We start from the raw sequence: 23,576 nt of genomic DNA on the forward strand, positions 1-23,576 counted from the left end.
CTCTAATATCCCATGAGTGTATCCAAGCACTTCTAGGAGCTCAAGTTCAGAATTCTCTGCATCCTTCCCATAGTTGCAAGTAGGATGATGTCGTATGAACCATTACCAAAATCACATTTTGAAAGGATGAGTGGTGTTGTTGCTTGAATGTTTTTATGGAATCCAAGATGTAGGCAGATGTGTTGAATTATCTTCATGGTATAGAAGGGGGATTTAGACAGTTTGTCAACTTGGGCCTCGTTAGAAAGATTGGAGTCCATGACAATTACAAGATTGCATACCTCTTTAGCTATATTTTGAGGGAGGCCATAGTTCATGTCGCCAGAATGATAAAGGGTCATAGTTCTTATGTTCACCACATGTGAGAATTTCTGTTTTTGAAGCATTAATTTTGAGATAATTCCATGTCATCTGTTGATCTGAGTGTCATCCATATAATTATAACAGGTAAGCTAATCTTTCCTGATTATCTCTGGTAAGGGTTTCATGTAAATGTTGAAGCGGAGCAGTGAAATAATGGATCCTTGTGGAACTCCTGTTTTCATTTTGTATTCTCTCAATGTGAAGGGTGGATAAGAATCATGCTAGCCTTGTTGTGCAAGTACAATGAAATTCAAGCATGAATGGTGCCCACAATATACATTTCTTCTAGTCTGTAAATCAAGGTTTTTGTGGTATATTGTGTCAAATGCAGCTGAAGAGTCTGAAAAGTAGTAAGGCAGATTTAGTGTTATCATAGAATATGTTTTTTAGATCGTCCAAATCGTGATTAGAGCTGATTCAATGCCTTTTCCCAGGTGAAATTAATCCTCTGAACTTCAAGATCTGTAGACATTTTGTTCTTTCCAATAGTTATCCAATGATAGGAGATTGAAGTGTAATTGTTAAGGTCTTGTGGGTTCAAGTTGTTTTTCTTGAGAAAATGGCGTATGTATGTTGTTTTTAAGTCCTCTGTAAATTGCCTCTTGGACAAGAAGTTATTTATTATGTTTCTGACTGGGATCGCTGCTGATGTTGATAGAAAAACCTTCTTAAGTATGTTTGAGGGAGCAAGGATCTAATAAAAAGCCATCCCCACCGCTATATTTTACAATGGATGGATGGGTGGAGTTCCATCATTGTAATTTCGTGAAGGGATGGTATTTTTGGGCTGTTTGATCTGTATCTAATATGTCCAATTTTTGTGAATAATGAGGTGCAAACTAACTGTAGAAATCTTGGGAGATGGAAGAGGATCAGTGGCAGCTGGTAAATTGAGCATGGGGGGGGTCAGGCCAAACACACACTCACACAGCTACATGCACACTCAATCACATCCATAGATTCACAAGCATACACACATACACCCACCATTCACAAGCAAATGCACACACACACACCCATTCACAGCATTCATGCTCAAATATACATACATTCGTACATACACATATGCACCCAACATTAAAAAGGATTGGGATTGCCACCTTCTCTCAGCAGCTGACATTGTTATGGGTCATCTAATGAGAGGAGGCAGCAGTCCCTTACTTGTCACAGGGTGGGATGGGGGTCAGTGAGAGTTGCTGACCCCACATCACTCTTTCACAACCACTTTGCTGAGCTGAGGAGGTCACGTCCACAGGCCTGTGAAATCATCAGCGAGGAAAATTCCAGCTCAGGCGCCTGCGCATTAGGCTCATGTACAATGCCTGGCTGCCTGACCCAAACAAGAAGTGTGTCTGTCAGGCTGACTTTGTTCAGCCTGACAGACACTCTTCATGTTTGTAAAAAGGTGGAGGGCAGTCTCCTCCACCCTTTAGGATGGGCAACGCGTAGAAAGGATACTTGACTGTTTTCAGGGTAGCAGAATTCCAAATTTTATGGAGTTTGTTTCTTATGTGGTGCCTTCTAGTCTTTTAATAATCCATTGTGCAGTCATAGTCAACCATGTACAATCATAATGCTATAGCACTTTTCCCTGAAATCAAGATTGCAGTACATTCAACACTGATGCCTGAAGATGGGTTTCCTGAATAAATAACATCTTTATGCCTCCGCATTTGCAGTAATGCTAAAAATATCCCTCCTCAAGAGTTTATTCAACTCGTTGGCATTCAAACTATATAACGTAGCCATGTCTATCAGACTCTTTAATTTCTCATTCTAAACGGACTTACCAACTATCTTACATATCATAAATGTCCATAAATCATTGGTATTTATTCATGTGGCCATGTTTTCTGAGAAATGCGTCTCATTTTCAATGTGCCAACTACAGCTAAGACACGGTTGAACTGTTACTTATAAAGAGGCCAGGTGTTACTCACTCAGATGTAATTGTTAGGGGAAATTTGGGGCGTCAACTCAACAGCTCAGCCACACAAGTAGGATTACTTATGCCACACTTCCTGCACATGCTTGTGAGTAGAACCCTGTTTTGTCTGGACACTGGGTTACACATTTCTCATCAGCATTCCCATGAACCATTGATAAAAAGTCAACACACTGCATATCTCTTTAAATTCCCTTGAATGTTTTTAAAAAAACTGCTAATGTGTTTCTTCTTTCCATGTGAACATTTCAAGTAGAACACCCTGTGGTGTAGTATATCATCTCTAATAAAGGTAAAGTGTGTGAGCACGGAAATCTCATGACATTTTATAAGTAGCTCCACTTCACACTTACTAAGCAAACTTCAAATTTACATGCCTCTTTGAGTCGATGAATCTTTGCCACCATATTAGAATGGAGCAAAAACCCAAATACATCTCTAAAACAAACCTCGTCTTCCACATTAGATATTCAGTCAATAATGAGAGGTTTGGTGACATTATAAAAGTTTATTTTCTCTTTAAGAAGTTAGTCTGTATTTTTGTCTTTTTATTCAGATTGGTCAAATAAATCCATTTACAGAAATATTGAGAACATTTTGGTTCGAATAAGTATATGAAGAAACAGCATATTCCATAAAGAATGAATCTCTATCTTCATCTAAAGGACCTAACCTATCCTAGCGAAAACCCATAAAGAGTTATTTTGGAAAATGCAAAATGCGATGCAGCGCGCGCAACAAAATTCGTTTTATTTATTTAAATGTGTACTTACCTCCGTTCATCCATATTCCAGTGTTTACATTTCCCCACCCTGACCCTCCCCCGCCCCGCCTCACCGCCCCACGGAACTCCCTCCACGGACCGCTACTGCAACTGAGGGAAGCCCAACAGGGCAAGCTGTTTATACGCATTAGGACTCTGGTGTGGGACGTAAAGGACCTCTCCTAGTAAAAACAACCCAGAACAACATATTAAGGTGCGGATCATGAGTGAGTTTTTTTTTTTATTTAATCCATATAGCAAACATTTTAGTATCCATAAATACATCCATAAAAATTCATTAAATGTGATGCTAATAATACAAAGTTGATAAATAGCACAAATTTACCAAGAGGGAATACATCTTAAAATGCAGAAAGATAAGCAGCATAAACATTTAAGCCATTATACGAAGGACAAAGAACACAGTATCCACTACCAATCATAAATATAAATTGAACAATGGATTGAGCCTTGGGTACCTAAACGTATACCTAAAAATCAGTGAGTATGTAGAGCATAATAAAACTTCCTATATGTAATGATGTAACTAACTCACAAAAAACCTGCCAAATGTTACATAATAAATTGAGATCCTAGTGTTGCCAGGCCTAGATATCAGGGATAATGGAGGTACCTCCTAAAATATACTTTGAATTTCGAGATCGTAATCAAAATAGGCTGCCTAGAGTCTCTCTAACTTCTTAAGTCCCCCAATTCGTAATGCATAGGCTCGTTCACTTTTTTTTTTAACTAGTTTCATTTTTTGGACCCATTCATGGACAGATGGTATAAAATCTGATCGCCATCTTTGAAGCAGAAGTGATCTAGCTACAGCCATTGCAATGTATAATAATTCAACAAGCTTATCTGGAAGAAAAAGGTCTGGGTCAAAGCCAAGTATTATTAGCCAAGTGCTCAATCCTATTAAAATACTGCATTCACGTTCCAAATGAAAAAAAATATCTTTCCAGAACCCCTGGCTCAAGGGGCATTGTAATATAATGTGTGCCCAATTGGCTGAAGGATGGTAAAGTCAGCGGAAGCACTGCGCTGATTGGTTGGTATACATTTTAGATAGAAAAAGAGGAGTTCTATAAAGTTGCCATTTACTGAAAAACAACATCCTTCACCAATTGGCTCCCCTTAACGTACTAAAATTAAGATTATTAACTGCTGACCACATACTTGCTGAGATTTCCAACCCCTCATGCTTAGCCCATTTTGTAATGGCCTTCTGCTCCAAATCGATACCCTTGGTTGAGGCTAAACACTTATTCCATTCCCCAGGTTTCTTAAATGCGGTATCATCTAATAATTCATATACCACGTGTTTCCGTTCACATATCTGAGCCAGATGAAGTTTGCTGAGGAATTTACTAAAGATATTGTATGACCCAAGAAGAAGGAAATCATTGACGATTAAATGAGACATTTCAGCTATGCTCAGCCATCTATCATTCCTCAAAAAAATCTGTGATTTTCCGGAATCCAGCATTGGCCCATTTTTGTGTTACCACTGAAGATTCTCTGATCCCAGATAATAAGATAGGGCCGGATAACGGGGTTGAGGAATTGATTACGGTATGGAATATCTTCCATAGATAGCCTGCCACTTTTGGAAAAACCACTGTAAACACTTATATTGTACTAATTTAGGTGATTTAAAAATTGTTAATGGCGAGTGGATCTGATTTTCCTTGCAAATTAAATTCGTAAAATAGTTAATAAAAAGATTTGATTGTTGTTGCGGCTTGTTGTTGCGGCTTAAATCTGGATATATATTGTGCAAAATGTGCAAAGCAATAATCCCTGAGATTCGGGAGAGCTAATCCTCCATGTTCCAGCTCTTTATATAAAGTGCTAAGTGCAATTCGTGGGGCATTCTTTTCCCCAAAGGAAGGTTGTAAACATAGACTCTATTTTGGTAAAAAAGGAGCTTATTAAAATACAAGTAATCGCCGGGAAGAGGAAGTTGAATAGTGGATGGACAGACATTTTAATCAATGCAACCCTACCCAAGATGGTTAATGGAAGAGAGCTCCATCGAAGAAATAAGTCCTGAACTTTTCGTAGAAGTGGGGCAAAATTCAGATCTTATAGGTCAGCTATTTATTCAGAAAAGTAAACACCCAGATACCTCTTAGGTTTAGTATTTAAGCAGGAAAGAATATCAGGGTGTGAATCCATATACGCTCCACCACACTGTATAATTTCTGTTTTTTAAAAATTAATTTTATATCCACCTAATGCCTCAAATTCCTCGAAGATCTTAAAAGTTTTTGCTTGGACCTCCTTCTCAGGCTTTATAATAAGCATGATATCATCGGCGTATAATTTCAATTTCGCCAGAGTTGGAAGTGGGGGGCAGATATCAATACTATTCCTGATTGCAATCGCTAATGGCTAGATAAAAAAGGCAAATAATACCGGCGACAAAGGGCACCCTTGTCTAGTCTCCCGTTTAACCTTAACCTGGCCAGCCTCCGAGGTGTTGATAATTATGTTGGCTTCTGCGTTAAGGTATAAATTGAGTGAGTTGTTGTTGTCTGACCCCTGCTTAACCCGCTCTTCGTGCAGGGATCATAATTGCAAGTTGTGAGTTATTTACTGCACTCTGAGATTAGCGAGTGTGTTAAACACATCACCCTTCGTTGAATTTCGGCAGGGCAAACCTGCCTGCATTCATCAAGGAAAAACAGTACAGTATTTACTGTAACATGCAGATTTTGAAGCGGTAGGTACCGAAATCTGCATGTTATTCCAGAAAAACACTGAATAGGTGCTATTTATTGCACACAGTCAATTCTGAGCCCTGGGGAGTTGGATTTTATCTGGTGCAATATGCAGCACCTAGTCCTACGACAAATTTATAACCAGGGCCCCAGGTTATCAACAATATCCACAGCCAAATAGAGAAAAACCCATACGCCTATGTCAGGACCAAACCGAGCTTACTATCACTCAGACATTAGGCAAACATACACTCAAACTGCAAATACCATACCCAAATACTTATAACCCTCAGATACATTTAGATCATACTATAAAAAAAGGATAAAATGAAGTTTATTCATTGAGGAAATGTGTTGAGCTACCGTTACAAGTAAAGGCTTATACTTTGTTGGGAACGTTGCTACTGGTGGCCTCAGAAGGATGAGAAGCTTTGTTCAAGGTTCAACATCATGACAGATGAGGAATTTGATCTCTTTTCCTTGATGGGTCGTTTGGTGAAGTCTCTCTCGGGCCAAAACCAAAGGAAATGATGGACGGAGTGTTGAACATTGCAAGCACTCACCCCCAGTCAACTGATCTGGGTTTAATCCATCACCGTTCTTTAGCCCACTCTGCCACCCCAGTTCAGACATGGCCATATGCAAATCAGTCTGACCCTGTGCCTCATGGGAACAGTCCAGTCCAAACTGCCAAGCCATGTCTTCACCGGCCCGAAACAAGCTTCCTAGGACCGGTTTCTGGCATTTCAGCCGTCTTCAGCCAGGCTTTTTTTAATCCAGTGGCAAAGTGAACAAGGGACTCACGTCTGAGCATACCCTGCCAAAGTCTCTCTCGGGCCTCCTAGGCTTGCATATGTGACACCAGAATCTCAAACCGATGACATCATCCGTCAATCAGATTTTAAGGTCCGTTTAATTCTGTTAGAATTCCGTGAAAGAAACAATTGCTAATACTGATAACTAAAGAAATGCACTATGTTTGTGATGTTTCCACATGCATTAATGACTGACAACATTTTGACTGGTTAATGCTGCACTTGTCCTCAGATGAGCTACCTGTGGAGTAACTCTGCGTAATGGTATATGTAAGGATGCTGTGTATGTGCTACCAGGGAAAATGGACCCTAAACGTGCTCAGCAGTATGGGTACTGAGGTAAGCAGAAGCAAATCCCAGTGCGAGTCCACCTTTTTTGGAGGGTGGGGTCTGACTTCTAATTTACTCCCAATGGGAAAAATCCCTGGACAGAGGAGCTATAAGGCATCTGTGCATATGCTTAGAATGCCCACTTAAGATGCTACATAAATGTAACATGCAGTCTGATAACAGAGAAGGACTGTGATTGCCATGCAGTAAAGGATAGCTTTTGAGACTGTGAATTCATCGAGTAAGCAAGTCCCCCGAACACCTCTTTGTGTAGTAAGGGCTAGAAGTACTATTTTCAGGTTGCAAAAACTGGCTGCAATTTGCTCCTGTTTTTTTGCGATCATGAAAATATTTTTACAAACTGACCTATGTAGCAATAGTTTGGTTTAGAAAATTACGACTCAGAGTGGGTTGTAATTTGACCGACCCCATGAATACTATTGTGACTCACTCCAGTTGACTCCCATCACAAGAATGGTGGCCTCCTAGGATCAGCAGACCACCGTGTCTGTGAACGCTTTTCAATAAACTTTCCTTTTAAATGCAGCCAGTTTTCCTTAAAGGAAACGGTGTTCGATGTAAAACAAAAAAGTTTACTTTCTTTTTTAAGTTTGCTTGAGAGTTCACCTTGGTCCCATGGACTACTTCCCACTCCATTGCAAACTTCTTTTTCACTAAGGGTTTTCACCGCAGTTCGGGAGTCAGAAACTATTCAATGTTTTGCAACCAGATTTCTATTATAAATCATTGATACACTGCATATTGAATCAGTGTTTTGGAAGGAACACCTCTTGCAAATACTGAATCAGGAAGTGGTAATAATCCAATTTTAGGAGTCAGTGAAAGTTTCCAGATTACTTAAATGGAATTATTACACTTAGAAAAGTGTTTTTGCATTTTCAAACTCGGAATCGAGGTATGTGCGACAGTATAAACGCTTTGTATATATGGCTCTATAGTCTGTTTCTTCTTCAAATTTGTCCCAAGACTTTTTTATGTGATTATCTCATGTGTCTATGCCAACTCTACACTAATCTTTTTCACTGTACTTATTATCTTTCTTCTGAAAAAATATATATTCTATAATTTTGGGTGAGTTCTTGGGGCCTTATTCTGTGAAAAAGCATTCTGGTTTTCCGTATCTCAGAACTCCTTTCTAAGGCCAACTGGGCAAGCAGGAGCTACAGACCCGATCCACTGATTTTCCCCGTCCCATTCTACTGCGGACTCTGAGAAACTGGGCAAAGTACCCCTTTAGCACTTAAATCTCAGTGGTTGCATGGGTTGAGCAGTCCAAGACTTCTCAGGGGGAGGTAGGTGCAAGGTTTACACAGGCACAAGGCTCAAAACACGCTTAGCAACCCCATTAAATGAATGTAAAGCCAGATACTAGTTTTATGAAGAAAGTAGTGTTTATATATGAACACAAAATGAAATAAGGCACACCACAAATAATATACGTAGTTTTCGTAAGGCTGGCTCTCTAGCGTTCTCCCGGTAAGATCCTGAGTCCCACTTTCCTGTCTGTGGACTGTGGTCACTCCGAATGTACATGAGGCAAAATCGGGCTACGCCTGGCTAGAGAGTGCAAGTCTTAGAAGTTCTTAAAAGTTCCACAACTGCTTTTTATAGGAGTAGAAGTATCTCAGTGCTGGAGAGCTTTAGTCAGAGTAAGTTCCCCTAGAGGTATGGTGGCCCGATAATTCGTCTTACCCGCTCACGCTGGAGTTGGGATATTGAAGGCCCGGGTGCATTTCAGCCATCCAGCGATGAGCAGATGTCTGAATGCTGTGGGTCAGGCAGCAGCAATCCACGGCACTCCTCTGATCATTATGTATGTCTTTCCTGAGTCTGACTACAGGTCCCAGGTGCTTCTGGGATCAGGTGATTGGGCCGATGCTCTGCTTCCATGGGTCACAAGCCACTACGCTTCACTATTGCATGCTGCTCCAGGTGTCTTTAACAGCAGCACAAAGGAACACGGCTCCTTTGGGTAAGAGCCCTGCACATGGCAGCAGCCCTCTTCTTTCACAGTGATGCACCAGGGTGATGACCCTTAATCTTCATCGCAGGCCCCATCTGGCATTTTGGATTTCCAAACAACAGCACATGGGCAGACGCCATCATCAGTGCAATGAGCCCAATGTGGACCCGGATCTCACACTCTGATTCAAGGATCCACTCGACAGAATCCTCACTGGACCTCACTTCCTCCACACTCTCTTCGCCTCCGCACAAGGTCCTCTGGGCTCTGCAGCCAGGCAGATGCCAATGCTCCAGGCTCCACAACAAGTGGTCTTGATTCTCCTGAGTGATGCCGCCTCACCAAGCAGGGACACTACCAGACCTTAGTCCCCAGTCCTGTTCAGAATAGGTAGAAGGTGTGCTGAGCTTCTCCACACTTATGTACAGCTACATTTTAACAATGTTTGGAGGGTCAATCTCCTATTTTTATAATTGGTTTCCAAACGTAGATGTCATTAGGGGCCCAATTGATATTTTGACAGAAAGTGAACTCCATCACAATGGCGATGGAGTTAAGTCCCCAACAAGGCTTTGGTCCGCCCTCCCGATTTAAATGCGGGTGGACTACAGTTTGATGACGGCTCAAACTTCTCTAATGGCCCAAAGGTGTAAGGGCCATCTGAGGTTTGGCTATGTGTCTGCCCACCTAATTTAGATGGGCAAACTGTTATGGTTCATGCCAATTGAAGGTTAGACATGTTTATTTTTTCAGTAGCTTCCAGAAGCATGTAGGGTTCTTTGGAATATTGTGAAAAATTGTTTCCAGAGCCGGCAGCTGAAGCTTGAAGTAGTCCTTGGACGGTTGGTTTATTGAAGAGCAGCCCATAAATATTATCATCATTCACCTGAAGTACGTGATCGTTTTTTAGCAGAATGTAACACTGGTGAGGAGCTGCCTGGGAGGAGACGGTCATCCTTCACTAACCTCTCCTATCTTGTAAACTCATGAGCATTTATCGAACGAGAGCAGATCCAGCTCAGTACGTGGCACATCCTTCATTTCCAGGATTTCCATCATGAGTCTGGCATTTTTATTACAGAGATTTCCCTTGTTTTTAGTTTTCCTTCATTTTTCCCTAAGAGGGGGACCACCACTGCCCCTGACCTGTAACTGCTCATCCACACATTCGCCCGGTGTGAAGTAATCTACTGCTCATGCCTGAACTATAACTCTGCAAAGCAGGCTGGAGCTTCACCACTATGGACCTTGTGTGCATTGTGTTACGTGTGCATTACAGATGCGCCACCTTGGATTAGGTGTTTTTAAGTGTATGCACTTCAGACAGTGCACTGCAATGTTAAACTGATAGCTGTCTTCTTAAATTGGGAACAATTTCAGGAGTATCCTGCAAGATTTACCACGCATTTCTCTAGTCTGCCTCTGTGTACAGAAAGGATTTGTAACGCATCAATGGTGATTTAAGTGAGATTTTTGAGGTTCTATTCATCGTTCTACTATGTTTGTTTATTGTGGGCAAACATGGTTAGAATGAGAAAAAATGAGAAGAGACAACCTGCACTCCTAGCTATATCAAAAAAAAATTTGGGGAAAGTTTTTGGGAAAAGAGAATCGGTATGAGACTTCCAATTGCAAAAAGGTGCTGCCTGGTCAACCCCCCAAACAGGCTTAGAAATAAAACTGCAAAAATTTTCAAACAGAAGTTTGAAAACAAAAGCGCACTATTCACCAGCCCTATAAGGTGCTAACTTCAATGTTTCAAAAAACGTTTTCTGAACGACAATAATACAATGACATTCATATAATGATGTGATCCAAACCATAAATAACAGTGACTTGTGAAAATCAATATTCAACATTGTGATCCTTAGTTGAAAACATGACAATTACAACACCAGAAGTCAGTTCGTATTACATGACAAACGTCAGTACTCTTCAAACATAACTTCACAAATGTGTATGAACCCAATGTCAGGAATCTTCTTTATTTTCTTATTCCATATTTTTCAAATAAACAAGTGCTTTCAAAACAACATCATGGCGTCCCAATGCATTTCGGTATGAAAACCTTCGTCAGGGGAATGCTGCAAAAATATATATATACATATGTATAATGCATGTATATGATTCATTTCTAAAGTGCAATGAATAAACATCTAATACTAAACTTTTCAGAAGCAAGACGCGCTACACATATAACAATGTTTGAGCTCAGCATCCAGTACTATATACCAGCCAATTATATATTGATAAATGAAACAACGACCAACTGGTAGTCAAATGAAATAAAGGCGTTTGAAAGCAAGGCGTTTGAAAACCATGCAGATAATGATCACATTCCATGTTGCATGAGCTCCGTGTGATAAGCAAAAAGCAGATAGTGTGAAATCTTGTTTAGCCGCACACTGGTCCACATACAAACATACCATACCTCAATTACGTTTTACCGTTTTGGAGCAGGTATCGGTACAAGCACATGTTGACCCAAACAAAACACTTGGCACAAAGAGAAACTTTCTGGATTCGTTTTTTAAAAACCTTGAGCCCGTGTGGTCTGAATGATAAAATTGAATTTATAAATTTTCTCTGAAAATATGCGATTGTTAATACTGATCTAACTTCATTTGTTAAATATAACTGTGATCATTCTGTTTTCTCAATGGGCATTTGAAAAAATGCAGAACATTTACACATGTGTTTAGATTTATCATGCATTTGCATTATATCCTGTTTCATGTGTGATACATATAGTCATGCTTATCTATTGTAGTTTTTTCTACTTTCACGTTTTCCCTTTTCAACTTTAATCACACCTCGTTTGTGTCTTGAGTTTTTTATGGCGCACGGTGTCTATACTCTATACCTCTTTACTAGTCTTCGCATTCCTCAGACGCTTAGAGTTACGGAATTAGGTGGATTATGTGGCACTAGTTTTAACATTTTTATCATTTTCATTACTTCACCCACAAGAGTATTTTTTCCTACAGCGCATCTGTTGTAAGATTTTGCCACTAAGTGTACCTTGAGAAGTTCTACTTTTTAGACTAGTCCTCTTTCTATGTTAGGTGCATTGCACCGTACGTCATGCAGTCTTCCCTTTATATCTATTACGGCCTCGCGTACGCACGGCTATACATCTTTGCTGTTGTTATCTAAAGCGACCGGACCCTGTGGATGAGTTTAGAGATTACACGATTAAGGTAATTGCACACAGTTTGGTGGCATTCACTTTGCGACTGCTCATTGAGTTTAGATGCCTCTAGATAGTATACGCGCCACGTACTCATTGCTATTATTATTCATACAGACAACTTGGGCATACTAAATTGTATACTTCCGGGTGACCACCGTACTCCATGAGCACGCGTTTGACCTACAGTGGCTAAGTAAGTGGGAATCTATTACATTTTCATTTTTTAACTGTGGGAACCCTTTAGGCTTTGGACGTCAGGAACATATTTAGTTAACACTCTTGTTCGCCTTTTTCACTTTATCCAGTATCGTCATTTGGCAACAAGTTGACCAAGATCGTTACAGCAAGTGTTCAGAGACTTTTGGCGGTGAGCCCTCCAATTATATTAAATTAGGGATATCACACACATTGGTGCATTGGGGATTAGTGAAGGTTAGGTAGATTTCTTTCCTTCTTTCTTTCTTTTTATATTGATGTGTTCACGTGGTTTAGGTGGTCTTTCAGGCGTGTTTTTCACACTATCTGCTTTTTGCTTATCACACGGAGCTCATGCAACATGGAATGTGATCATTATCTGCATGGTTTTCAAACGCCTTGTTTTCAAACGCCTTTATTTCATTTGACTACCAGTTGGTCGTTGTTTCATTTATCAATATATAATTGGCTGGTACTGGATGCTGAGCTCAAACATTGTTATATGTGTAGCGCGTCTTGCTTCTGAAAAGTTTAGTATTAGATGTTTATTCATTGCACTTTAGAAATGAATCATATACATACATTATACATAAGTATATATATATTTTTGCAGCATTCCCCTGACGAAGTTTTTCATACTGAAATGCATTGGGACGCCATGATGTTGTTTTGAAAGCACTTGTTTATTTGAAAAATATGGAATAAGAAAATAAAGAAGATTCCTGACATTGGATTCATACACATTTGTGAAGTTATGTTTGAAGAGTACTGACATTTGTCATGTAATACGAACTGACTTCTGGTGTTGTAATTGTCATGTTTTCAACTAAGGATCACAATGTTGAATATTGATTTTCACAAGTCACTGTTATTTATGGTTTGGATCACATCATTATATGAATGTCATTGTATTATTGTATTATTGTCGTTCAGAAAACATTTTTTGAAACATTGAAGTTAGCACCTTATAGGGCTGGTGAATAGTGCGCTTTTGTTTTCAAACTTCTGTTTGAAAAATTTTGCAAACATGGTTAGAGCCATCAGCAGAAACAGCATTATCAGCATCAACTGCTCATTAACTAGACAGTAACTGGAGGTTATTTATTAATTTATCTCTTTTCACAAACATGGCTACAGCTAGCATGTCTCAACTTTCAGCTTTCCTCTCAGAGAGGAGTGAACCATTACTCCCCTAGAAACGTTGGAAAAAACGGTTTGACTGATACCTTTTAGCAATTGGGGGTGAGAAATTTTCAGCAGCCAGGAAACAAGGTGTCCTCTTACATAACTTTGGTGTGGGAAATCAGAATATATCTATGAACGTTGTTCTCGGTGCTTCATAGAATAGACCTGAAGGTGCCTGCAGCGGCTATAATTTTAGACGCGGAGAAGGCGTTCGATTCACTGGAATGGCCATTTTTTATTTTGGTGATGCAACGTATGGGCATGCCCAAGGGTTTTGTTGCGACCACTGCCTTATTGTATAGTTACCCACTGGCAAGGCTTCATTTGAACGGTACCTTATCTGGCCCCTTCTCCCTCTCACGCAGTACCCAACAGGGCTGTCCACTGTCCCCCCTCTTGTTTATCCTAGCCATGAATCCTCTGATCCGCCATTTCCGGGAGAGACATCTACATAGGCGACTGCAGTTTAACATGGGACCCCTATTGCTTATACGTGGATGATACCATCCTTTATGTCAGAGACCCCCAGAACAACTTAGAACTGCTCATACGAGAAATACTTACATTTGGTCACGTCTCGGGCTGGGCCTCAACTGGCATAAGTCTGGGATTATCCCCTTAACCACTAGCACAGCTCCATGGGAATGCAATTTCCCACTCGAGTGGTGCAGTGATTCTGTTAAATACCTGGGAATACATATACACCTTGACACTGCACAGATCATCAGGCTAATATGGGGAGGGAAACGGGCGCGGGTTCGTTGGCAGGTTTTAACACTCCCTTATGCCAGAGGAGGGTACGGGGTTCCAGACCTCCACATGTATTACCCCCAGTCCTCTGTACTGTCCTCTGTCCAGGAAGAAGTCTGTCACAGAAGGAGAGAGTCCAAACTTGGTAGCCTCGCACACAGGCCATGGGAACGGCTAGGATATCACATTTGGATGTCAGCCTCTCTTATATATCGCTATCAAAAGGTTACAGAGACCCTTAGCCCTTTTCTTTATTATTCCCCTATCACCACCATCTCCTTTTTAAGATGTGCCCAGAATCCACTGACCAGTGAACTTTTCAGAATCAAAGAACCCTTTTGAAGTGCACAAGAGAGCATGGCTCTCTCTTCCTCTAATGTGAGCATCCCGCCCAGCTTTCAGGAATGCAGGCAGTCCACAAGTCTGTCTGGGAAGGCTCCTCCACCTCCACATGCCTTTCTAAAGCCCAGGGTTTCCAATATGGAACTACACATAGACACACATACATAACAGCACGCACATGTGTGCTGCACAGCGCTATATACTACCATGATGTAAGCTAAGGACAAATTAGGTACATAGCAAAAGAACTTTACACGAGTGGGCTGATAGGACTCGCTACAGTGGCACAGGTAAAAAGGCCTGTTCACTCTTCTGATCACTATCACAAAAAAAGCATGCTTCCACCACTGCCATCATGCTACTTAACTCTTGGTAAGGGCAGTAACTCTTTATCACTGCCAGGGTAATGCTTTATGTGCCCCTCCCAAGAGACAGGCCTAAGTGATGTCACACACTCATGGGACCCTTTCCATTTTGTGAATGTAAAAAGTGTTTTTGGGGGGAATAGGCAATGATGCACTGGACCATTGTCTACTCTCAAACTTTAAAAAGTCTAACAAACTTTTTTTATCACAGCCCCATTTCCTTTAACAATAATGGGCTGCATTCAGAAAAAAACTATCATTCATAAAGCGATCCAGCAGACCACCATTCCCTTGATGGTCACCGATTGTAGTGAGCAATAATTTGCTGCCTACCTACTTCACATTGATTGATGAGGTAGGTCAGATTATGACCAACTGTGATTCAGAATTTTCTGAACTGACCTATTAGTACATATATCGGTTTGAAAAATTCCACACTGGTCACAAAAATACTGGTCGCAATTTGCGAACAGTATTTTCCAACTAGTGTTTCCTACATCTGGCCATGGATCAGGTAAATGCTCTTATGCAACATAAGAATTCTGAATTTCGAAAATACGTACAGTTTTCGGCAGGCAGCACGTATGAAAAACAAATATACATGGATTGATATAACAGTTTGCTAGTCCTTTTGTATGGTTTGTTAAATTGGCCAAATCATTTTCAGGGATGCTTTCGCTATACACCGCAACCACCTTTTTCAAATGTATCAAATTCAAAGATAGCAGTTCTGTGTTTAACTCTACTCCAGCGCTAATCTTACTCAAATATCTTGATTAGGCATTCTGCGGTTTGTTGTCTAAGCTATGCAAATTTTACATAATGGATTCAAATCACTGATTTTTCCTTTTCTGTTTTTTTTCTGCAGCCTGATGGCACCAGCAAAGAGTGTGTTTTTATTGAAAAAGTTCTTGAAAACAATTACACGGCATTGATGTCTGCAAAATACTCTGGATGGTACGTTGGTTTTACCAAAAGAGGAAGACCGCGAAAGGGCCCCAAAACGCGGGAAAACCAGCAAGATGTTCATTTTATGAAGAGATACCCAAAAGGTATCGTTGAGCTCCAGAAACCTTTCAAATATACCACAGTTACCAAGAGGACTAAACGACTACGGCCCGCAAATACAGGATAAAGAAAGAGAAAATATATAAATTATCACATCAGACCACAAAACTGCATCAGAGGAATATTTTTACATTAAAAAGGAAGAAGCTTTATTTTTGTACTTATTGTTTTGAAATGAAAATGAAAAGCTGGGGAAACCTATAGGACTTTATCGTGACTTGAAAAATAAACTGTTCTATTTAAGTTGACTGGAGGTGGGACTCTTATTAGGTATGGACAACGTCAAGCGTATTCCCAGAAGTAAACCAAAGAAAGCCAAAGTTCTTTCCAAAGTATGACTGATGACTCCAGTTTGCAGTAATCTATTTATTGTGTACTGCAAATTGTCTCAAGGAATCAAGTGGTGCACGTCAAGCCGTTGAGTTTCTGTTGAGTACTCAATGCCCAATTCTTCCTCTATCTTTTCGACATAAGGTGTCACAATGTGTGATCCTGCATTGCGCTCAGTTCCAGAGAATGCTGCTACTACATTGAAAGGACTTCTTGATCTAGTACACCAATGATAAAGGACTATTTTAAAACCAGCTATATTATATATATATTATATATATAATTATACAAGCTATTTATTTCACCTCTTTGTATATTGCAAATCAATGAACCAAGTATTACTGTCTCAACAATTAAAACAAGATATTATTTAAAAATACATTAACACATTATTGCGGTCAAACCAATGTGGCTATTTAAAATATTGGTAGTTATACCCTGTTTATCGATTCTGTTCATGTCAGAACAATTGCATTGCGAAGGCAACATTTGCTATTTTTTAATTTTATTTTGTTTACTTTCACAACCACTATGATTGCATAGATGTAACCATTAAAAGGCATGGACGTGGACGGGTAGCAAGTCCAAGTGTTTAACTGTTTTGTAAGAAATAAGGGATTATGGCATTGATCTGGCTGTAATCTGGGTCACAATTCCCAATCTTTGGTCTCATGCTGCTTTATGGTACAGATTAGCTTGATTCACATACCTGGCGTATTCATGTTAGTCATGACAGATTAATACAGTGTTCGCGGACTTCTTTTCCAAACCTTATGCAGACTGTGGCGTACAATTGTCTCCCCAAAAAGTTCTCTGGGGTCTTCCATTCTGGCCATTCTACCAGAGTTTTTTCAGCCAGCGCTGTAAAATAACACGCAATAAATTTCTTTCGGTTGGTTGAGAAGCAAACTTTCAATTTAGGCTTTGTGAACATCAAAAAAAATGGGCATAGTATATTTAGCAAATGAAACTGAGCCCATTTGCCTGGCTTATGCTGTGTAACATGGTTTGTAACTTATCGAAATCCTTTTGGTCAGGGGTCTAGATACACTGCTAGCCCTGATTGGAAGATACGACAGAGGTGGGAAATAAACGGTTTATTTAAATATTTCATTGTGACGCGTACAATAGCAGAGCAAATGTGCATGCTAAAACTTGCATCAAACTGCCCACCTGCAGAAAGGCAATGTGCATGATATTCATCAAACTCCTCAACTCCACTGTTTGCTCCTGGATTGCTAGGAGGCACAGGAAACTCATTGCATCAATGAGCATGCCCCGCTTTTTCCATGGAGATGCTAGATAAGGTCAAAACATTAGAATAATGCAAAGCAACATCATGTAAATAGTTTCTATGTTACTACAAATAGCATGTTCCAATTATCCAGAATAATATAAATAAAGAACAACCTGAACAGAGTTTTGGTCTTTCAGGTACACATTCCAAACCGCTATGTGATGAGTTCTGTCGCTTTATCAGAGTGTATTAATTGTGTCTTTTTGTCTGCCATGTGTATGACCAACTACTGTATCTGTAGTTAATGAACACCAATATCCAATCTTGCCTGTTGTTGATGCGTTATTTTTTTTATTGTGCTTTATAAAGTTGTGCGATTGACAGCATTGGAAATGAAAGTTTACGGTCCATCAAAGGCAATAACTTGGCCCTCATTCAAATCACTTGTGCTCTTTAAACCTGTTGTTGAAGACAATATTTAGGCAGTTAGCTGGAATTTCAAACTTGTTTCAACCAACTATGCAATACTAATGCTTTTTTGTTGGATTTTTGTTTTGATGACACAATTAACGTTGCTACTAAAAATAATACCAAGGAAACCAGACAATGCATTTAAAAATTAATTTGAAGCTAGACATCCGTATGAGATATTGGAAATTAACTTGTAACAACCTCTCACTTTTTTTTTACTTTGTGAAATATGTATTTTAATATTTCCTTCTAGGTCACCATACTATTATTCCTATAGAGCTGCAACCATTTCGGGTCCTGTTTTTGCTTACATCAGAACTGTAGAGTTTCTGGTTTCTGCACCAGCAGCAGATTGACAGTACTGAGAAATTAAACACACCTGCAGTTTGATGGAATCAGCAAACGTAGGTCCATAACATGGTAGGTTACCATGGTGACCATAAACAAAACATCAATTTTACCCTCATTAAGCAGACCGATTCTTCAATATAGTTTACAACCATGCAGGAACCTATCAAAACTGCAAATCTTAAGTTATTTGAACTCATTTGCATAAATAACGTTGTAAGGGGACGTGGTCTGTATTAATATCCAGCAACTTCAGAGCAACAGACACTTCATAGATCAATATTCTAAGAAGTTGCAAAAGAATATTATTTTTTTCCAGAATCAATACTTGGTCCTACAATGTAAATAAAATCAAATCAGCAAAGACAATATTACATGAATTCAGTATCAAGGTGTTTTAACTGAGAATCCTCTATGGTTGCTTTCCATGCAGCAAGATAACCATCTTTAAAAACAATTAGTTTGGGATTCCTGTTGTAAATGCATTTGATTGGAGTAATCTAAGGTTTCGAACATTGTCATTTTAGACAGATGGCTGCAGAGATGCTCACTAGTCATGCTAGAGTTTGCGACACCCTACTATGGAACACGTGGTGTTCATTATGTAATTTATCATTTAGTTCCAAAAATTGATATGAATTGAAGAGAAAATTGCTTAAAATAGTTTTTTTTTTCTTTTTAAACTTTCTTTATTCGTTGTTATTTTCATAGACATGTACAAGTTGAACATGAGTTAATATCATAAATGATAATCAATATCTCAGAGCATAATACGAGTTGACAGATCCTCGAAGTCCACACATTAGTCCAGCCGGAGCCCAAAACAAGACATGTTACACTGTTTCTTAATCGCTGGGTATGAAAAGGAACAATCATAAGCGTGCAAGACCCGTTTAGTGCAAATCAGCAACAACAGCCACCTCCCCGCAGGCTTGCCACAGTACCAACCCACGTACATCCATTAGCAGTGTATTGCATCTCATGTAATAGCATCAACCATGACGTCATTGCTGTCAGTGGGATGTGACAGAAGATAGCTCTTAAGGGGACCCCAGATATCCATCGGCTTAGAGGCAGAGGGTAGAAGCTCCGCGTATCGGAGCAGAGTGTCCTGACAATGTACCATGTCTTGTACCCATTCTTTAAATTTAGGGGCTCTGCCCCGTCCCCACCGGCAAGCCACTCGTCTCTTTGCCAACAACAGTGCAACAGTTATGAATCTGCGATTCGGTTTCTTAATAGTTTTGGTGTACCCCAGGAGTGCCTGTGTCGGATACGGGATTAGGGGGGTGATAATCATCTCAGAGAGGGACGAAAACACCTGCTGCCAGTATCTAGTGATGGCAGGGCATCCCCATGCTAGATGTAGGAAGTCCGCTGCCGGCGCATGACAGCACCCACACCGGTCATCCTCTCGGAGGCCGTATCTGCACATTGATATTATTTTATTATGTTTTGGCACTCCAAAGAGGTCCACATAAAACAAAATACACAAATACAAATACACATTCTCAAAGTAAAATTGACAACTACAACATTTTCCACTGGACAAGATAATCAGCGACACATACCTCCATATTTCATCAATAAATAGCTAAAAAACCTTTAAAAAAGTTAAAAATATTGAAGCAAAACATTTCATTTGGAGGAAAATATAAGGCCTGCAAAAAGGAATTCACATTGAGAATACCCAATTGCAAGCATATTGATCTTAACCACTTCAAACGAAGTGGACGCAATGCGGAACACATAAACAGTACATGGGAACGATCCTGAACAGACATATTACAAAAGTTACATGTGGGAGAGGACCCATACCATTTTGCCAAAAGAGTATTAAGGGGCAGCAAGTCCTGCCTTAGGAGGAACCAAAATCTCCGAACACCATGTGGTAGGTTCCAGGTGACATAGGGTTGGGCAAGCTTCATTGAGTATGTGTTAGCAAGGAGATCACCTCCCCTCTTTACTAGCATGGACTTCTTGTCCAACGTGAAGCAAAAAGCCCAAGAAGCCTGTTTCAAAAGAGATTTTAGCTGGGAAGAAGAAATAGTAAAAAGGGTACTCTCTTCCAATTCAAGAAGTGCCACAGCCTTTCTAAAATTCTTAACAATTTGGGAGTACTCTCTTAAGCTACCCAACAATTCCCCCTTGAGAAGGGATCTCAAAGTCCCCGTTTCTCCTCTAGCCAGGCTGGCAACCCATCGTACTAGAGCGGACAGGCCCTGCGCCCAACTACTACGGAGGCCGAATTCAAGTCTACAGGCAGCCACCAAACAGGCTAGGTTGAGAGAAGTTATAGACCTTAATAATTTTCCTTCTACCGTCTGTAGAAAACCCCAGTGCTTTAAGTCAACCAGTTCCATTCCGTACAGGAGGGTTGAAGGAATTTTTGCCCTATAGACTTCCAGTAAACAAGCAAAATGTCTTCTCCCTGTGGCGGAATAAAGGGCGCTCAGACTTTTGCCTTGGGACAGGGCTTTACGGGAATTATTATCGATATGAGGCTTCTCACTCAGGTTGGCAGAAATTATTTTTCCTAAGAAGGTGTATGTCTTAACCACCTCCAATTTCTGACCACCGACTGACCAACCAAAATTCTCTGATTTCGATTTTTTCTTCCCTGTAATGCACATAATTTTGCTTTTTGCCGCATTTATCCTCATGTAGTGGTTCTCTGCAAAAAGATGTAAAGCCTGCAGACGATTAGCTAATCCCCTAGGTGTTAAATCTAGGATAAGGATGTCGTCTGCATATAGGAGGCAGGAAATAGAAGATCCCCCCACTACCGGGGCTATGCCAACACAAGATGAAAGCGAAGCTGGAAGGTCAGCAATATACAGGGAGAAAATTAATGGGGCCAGTAGACAACCCTGTTTTAATCCATTAATGGAGGGAATAACCCGCGATAAACCCCTTTCTCCACCTTGTAACACTCGGCACCAAGTGTCCGTGTGTAAAGACCGCACCAGATCTAATAGAAGAGGGGGCATGCCCAAGTCAGATAGCTTTCTCCACAGCAAGGGACGATCAACTTTGTCGAATGCTGTGGAGAAATCAATGAAAGCCGCATACACTCCACCTCCCCGAACTCTTATATATTTGTCCGAAATAACCTGAAGGGCTGTGAGGTTATCCAATGTACCATGCCCCTTACGGAAGCCGGTTTGTTCAAGGGGTAATATCTGATTCGCATCAACCCAATCAATAATTAGCGATAGGAGACATTTGGAAAAGACTTTTCCAATGGCATCAAGAAGGGCTATCTGACGATAATTCATTGGCTTATCCCTATCGCCCTTTTTAAATAATGGAACCAATATGCTCCCCTTCCAAGAAGAGGGCACAGTTTTACTAATGAAGCAAGATCTAAATAATGGAAAAAGAATCTTGCTCCATAAAACAGGGTCCTGCTTCAGTACCGATATGGGAAGTTCATCAGGCCCCATTGCTCCAGAGGAACGCATGTCCTTAATGGCCATTTCAATGATTTTCTCCGAAGGGGCGTCAATAGACAACTCATCTTCTTTAATAGTCCCCTTACATTCTACCCTTACGCCGTTCCCAGCATACAGGTTGGAAATGAAAGTGACCCATGACAATTCAGCAATGGGAATAGGGAGGGGGCTAACTCTTACTCCACAACCCTCCCCAATGAGTGACCAGAATTGTCTAACTTTGCCATGAACTGCTGCCTCCCGTAGACTTATCCAAAGAGAATCTTCTTTTTATTTTTTAAGTTTCTTCCTAATTCTGCTTCTCCTTCTTTTTAACAAGTAAATTTTATTATTTATTTCAATATATCTACACAAAAATTGCTCCCGCACTAATTTATTTATTTCCTTATTTAGGAGGGTAATCGGTCTAAAAACATAAATCTTTTTTGCAGAAGAGCTAGACCTTTTAGCAACACGGATGACCTCCTTCATAAAATTCTCAAAGTGAATTATTTCAGAACCCTGCTAATCATTCAGTTCTAGAATTGTTTTACCTAGAATACACTCCAGGCCCTTCTTGGCTTTAAAATTCCAAAAACATCTTCCAGAGTCCTTATGAAAGTTAACTACATCACTGTTAAGGGACCATGAATCGGAATTAGGAGGTTGTAATGAGAGGCTTATAGTAATCACATTGTGGTCACTAAATGATGTCGGAGAGACCACCAGATCCTTCACTAAGGAGAAAATACAATAGTCGGTGATTACATAGTCCAGAATTGACTCACTTTGGGAGGATCTATGAGTATATTTTGCAGGGACATCAGAGGGAAGCCTACCATTCACTATTAGCCCCTCTGCCGCTGAAAGTTCTTCTAGCAACAGCTTCCCTCTCTTATTAGTTTTAATTTTATTAGGGAAGAGAGATTGAGGAATAAGATAGGCTTCTTCTTTAGATTTGTTTCTAAATAGCTCTAAGCTAGAGTTAGAAACTTTACAATTAAAATCACCTACTAACAACACATAGGGGGGAGGTTCTAACTCTTTAATCTGTTTAATGTATGAAAAGACTTGCTTCAATAGAATATTAAAACATTCATCCGGGGGGATGTATGCGTTTATTATTACCAGAGGATTATTGTTTCCCCTACTGGTTAAATTACAAAGGGTCACCGCCTGAAAGAGGTTGCTTGGGTCAGCATAATGGGAAAAGTTCCACTTTAATCTATTGGACAGAAGGCACGCGATTCCCCCTTTTGCATGCCCTTTCTTCGAAGGAGAGGCCATTGCCTCAAGGACAAAATAATCTCTCCCTGCACACAATCTACTAGCACACCAGGTCTCTTGGATGCAAATCACACTAGCGTTCAAAGAGAACAAGTACTGTAATTTCTCGGGACTATTATTTATCCCGGCAGCGTTCCAAGAGAGAACTTTTAAATTACTGCTAAAGATGTTGAAAAAGTTTGGGGTTGTCTATGGATTTACTAGACAAAGCACCGGGTAGCCAATTCCACAGCTGGATATCTTCTATTGGGTGGGTGTTCTGAATTAACGGGGCAGGCATTACATGCGTCACCAAACGTGTGCTTTTCGAAACCCAAATCTTTAAATCATCAAATGAGGTAAGGGGACCATCTTGGCCAGTGCCCTGCTGAGAGAGTCTATTATGAGGGAAACTATCTCTTCCAGAAGACAAAACAGGTAATACATCAATTCCCCTACA

General features: G+C 40.2%; 1 protein-coding gene across 1 annotated transcript in view; it reads left to right on the plus strand.

Moving 5' to 3' along the window:
- The window catches only part of FGF18 (fibroblast growth factor 18), a 742,080-nt gene extending 724,174 nt beyond the window's left edge, over window positions 1-17,906 (plus strand). The window contains exon 5 of the mRNA XM_085617876.1: window positions 15,831-17,906. Within this exon, the coding sequence (XP_085474002.1) occupies window positions 15,831-16,097 (267 nt within the window). The 3' untranslated portion in view covers window positions 16,098-17,906. The remainder of the gene's footprint in view (window positions 1-15,830) is intronic.
- The last annotated feature ends 5,670 nt before the right edge of the window (window positions 17,907-23,576 follow it).

This window comes from Triturus cristatus, chromosome 7, assembly GCF_964204655.1.
Source record: "Triturus cristatus chromosome 7, aTriCri1.1, whole genome shotgun sequence".
Taxonomy (NCBI): Eukaryota; Metazoa; Chordata; class Amphibia; order Caudata; family Salamandridae; genus Triturus; species Triturus cristatus.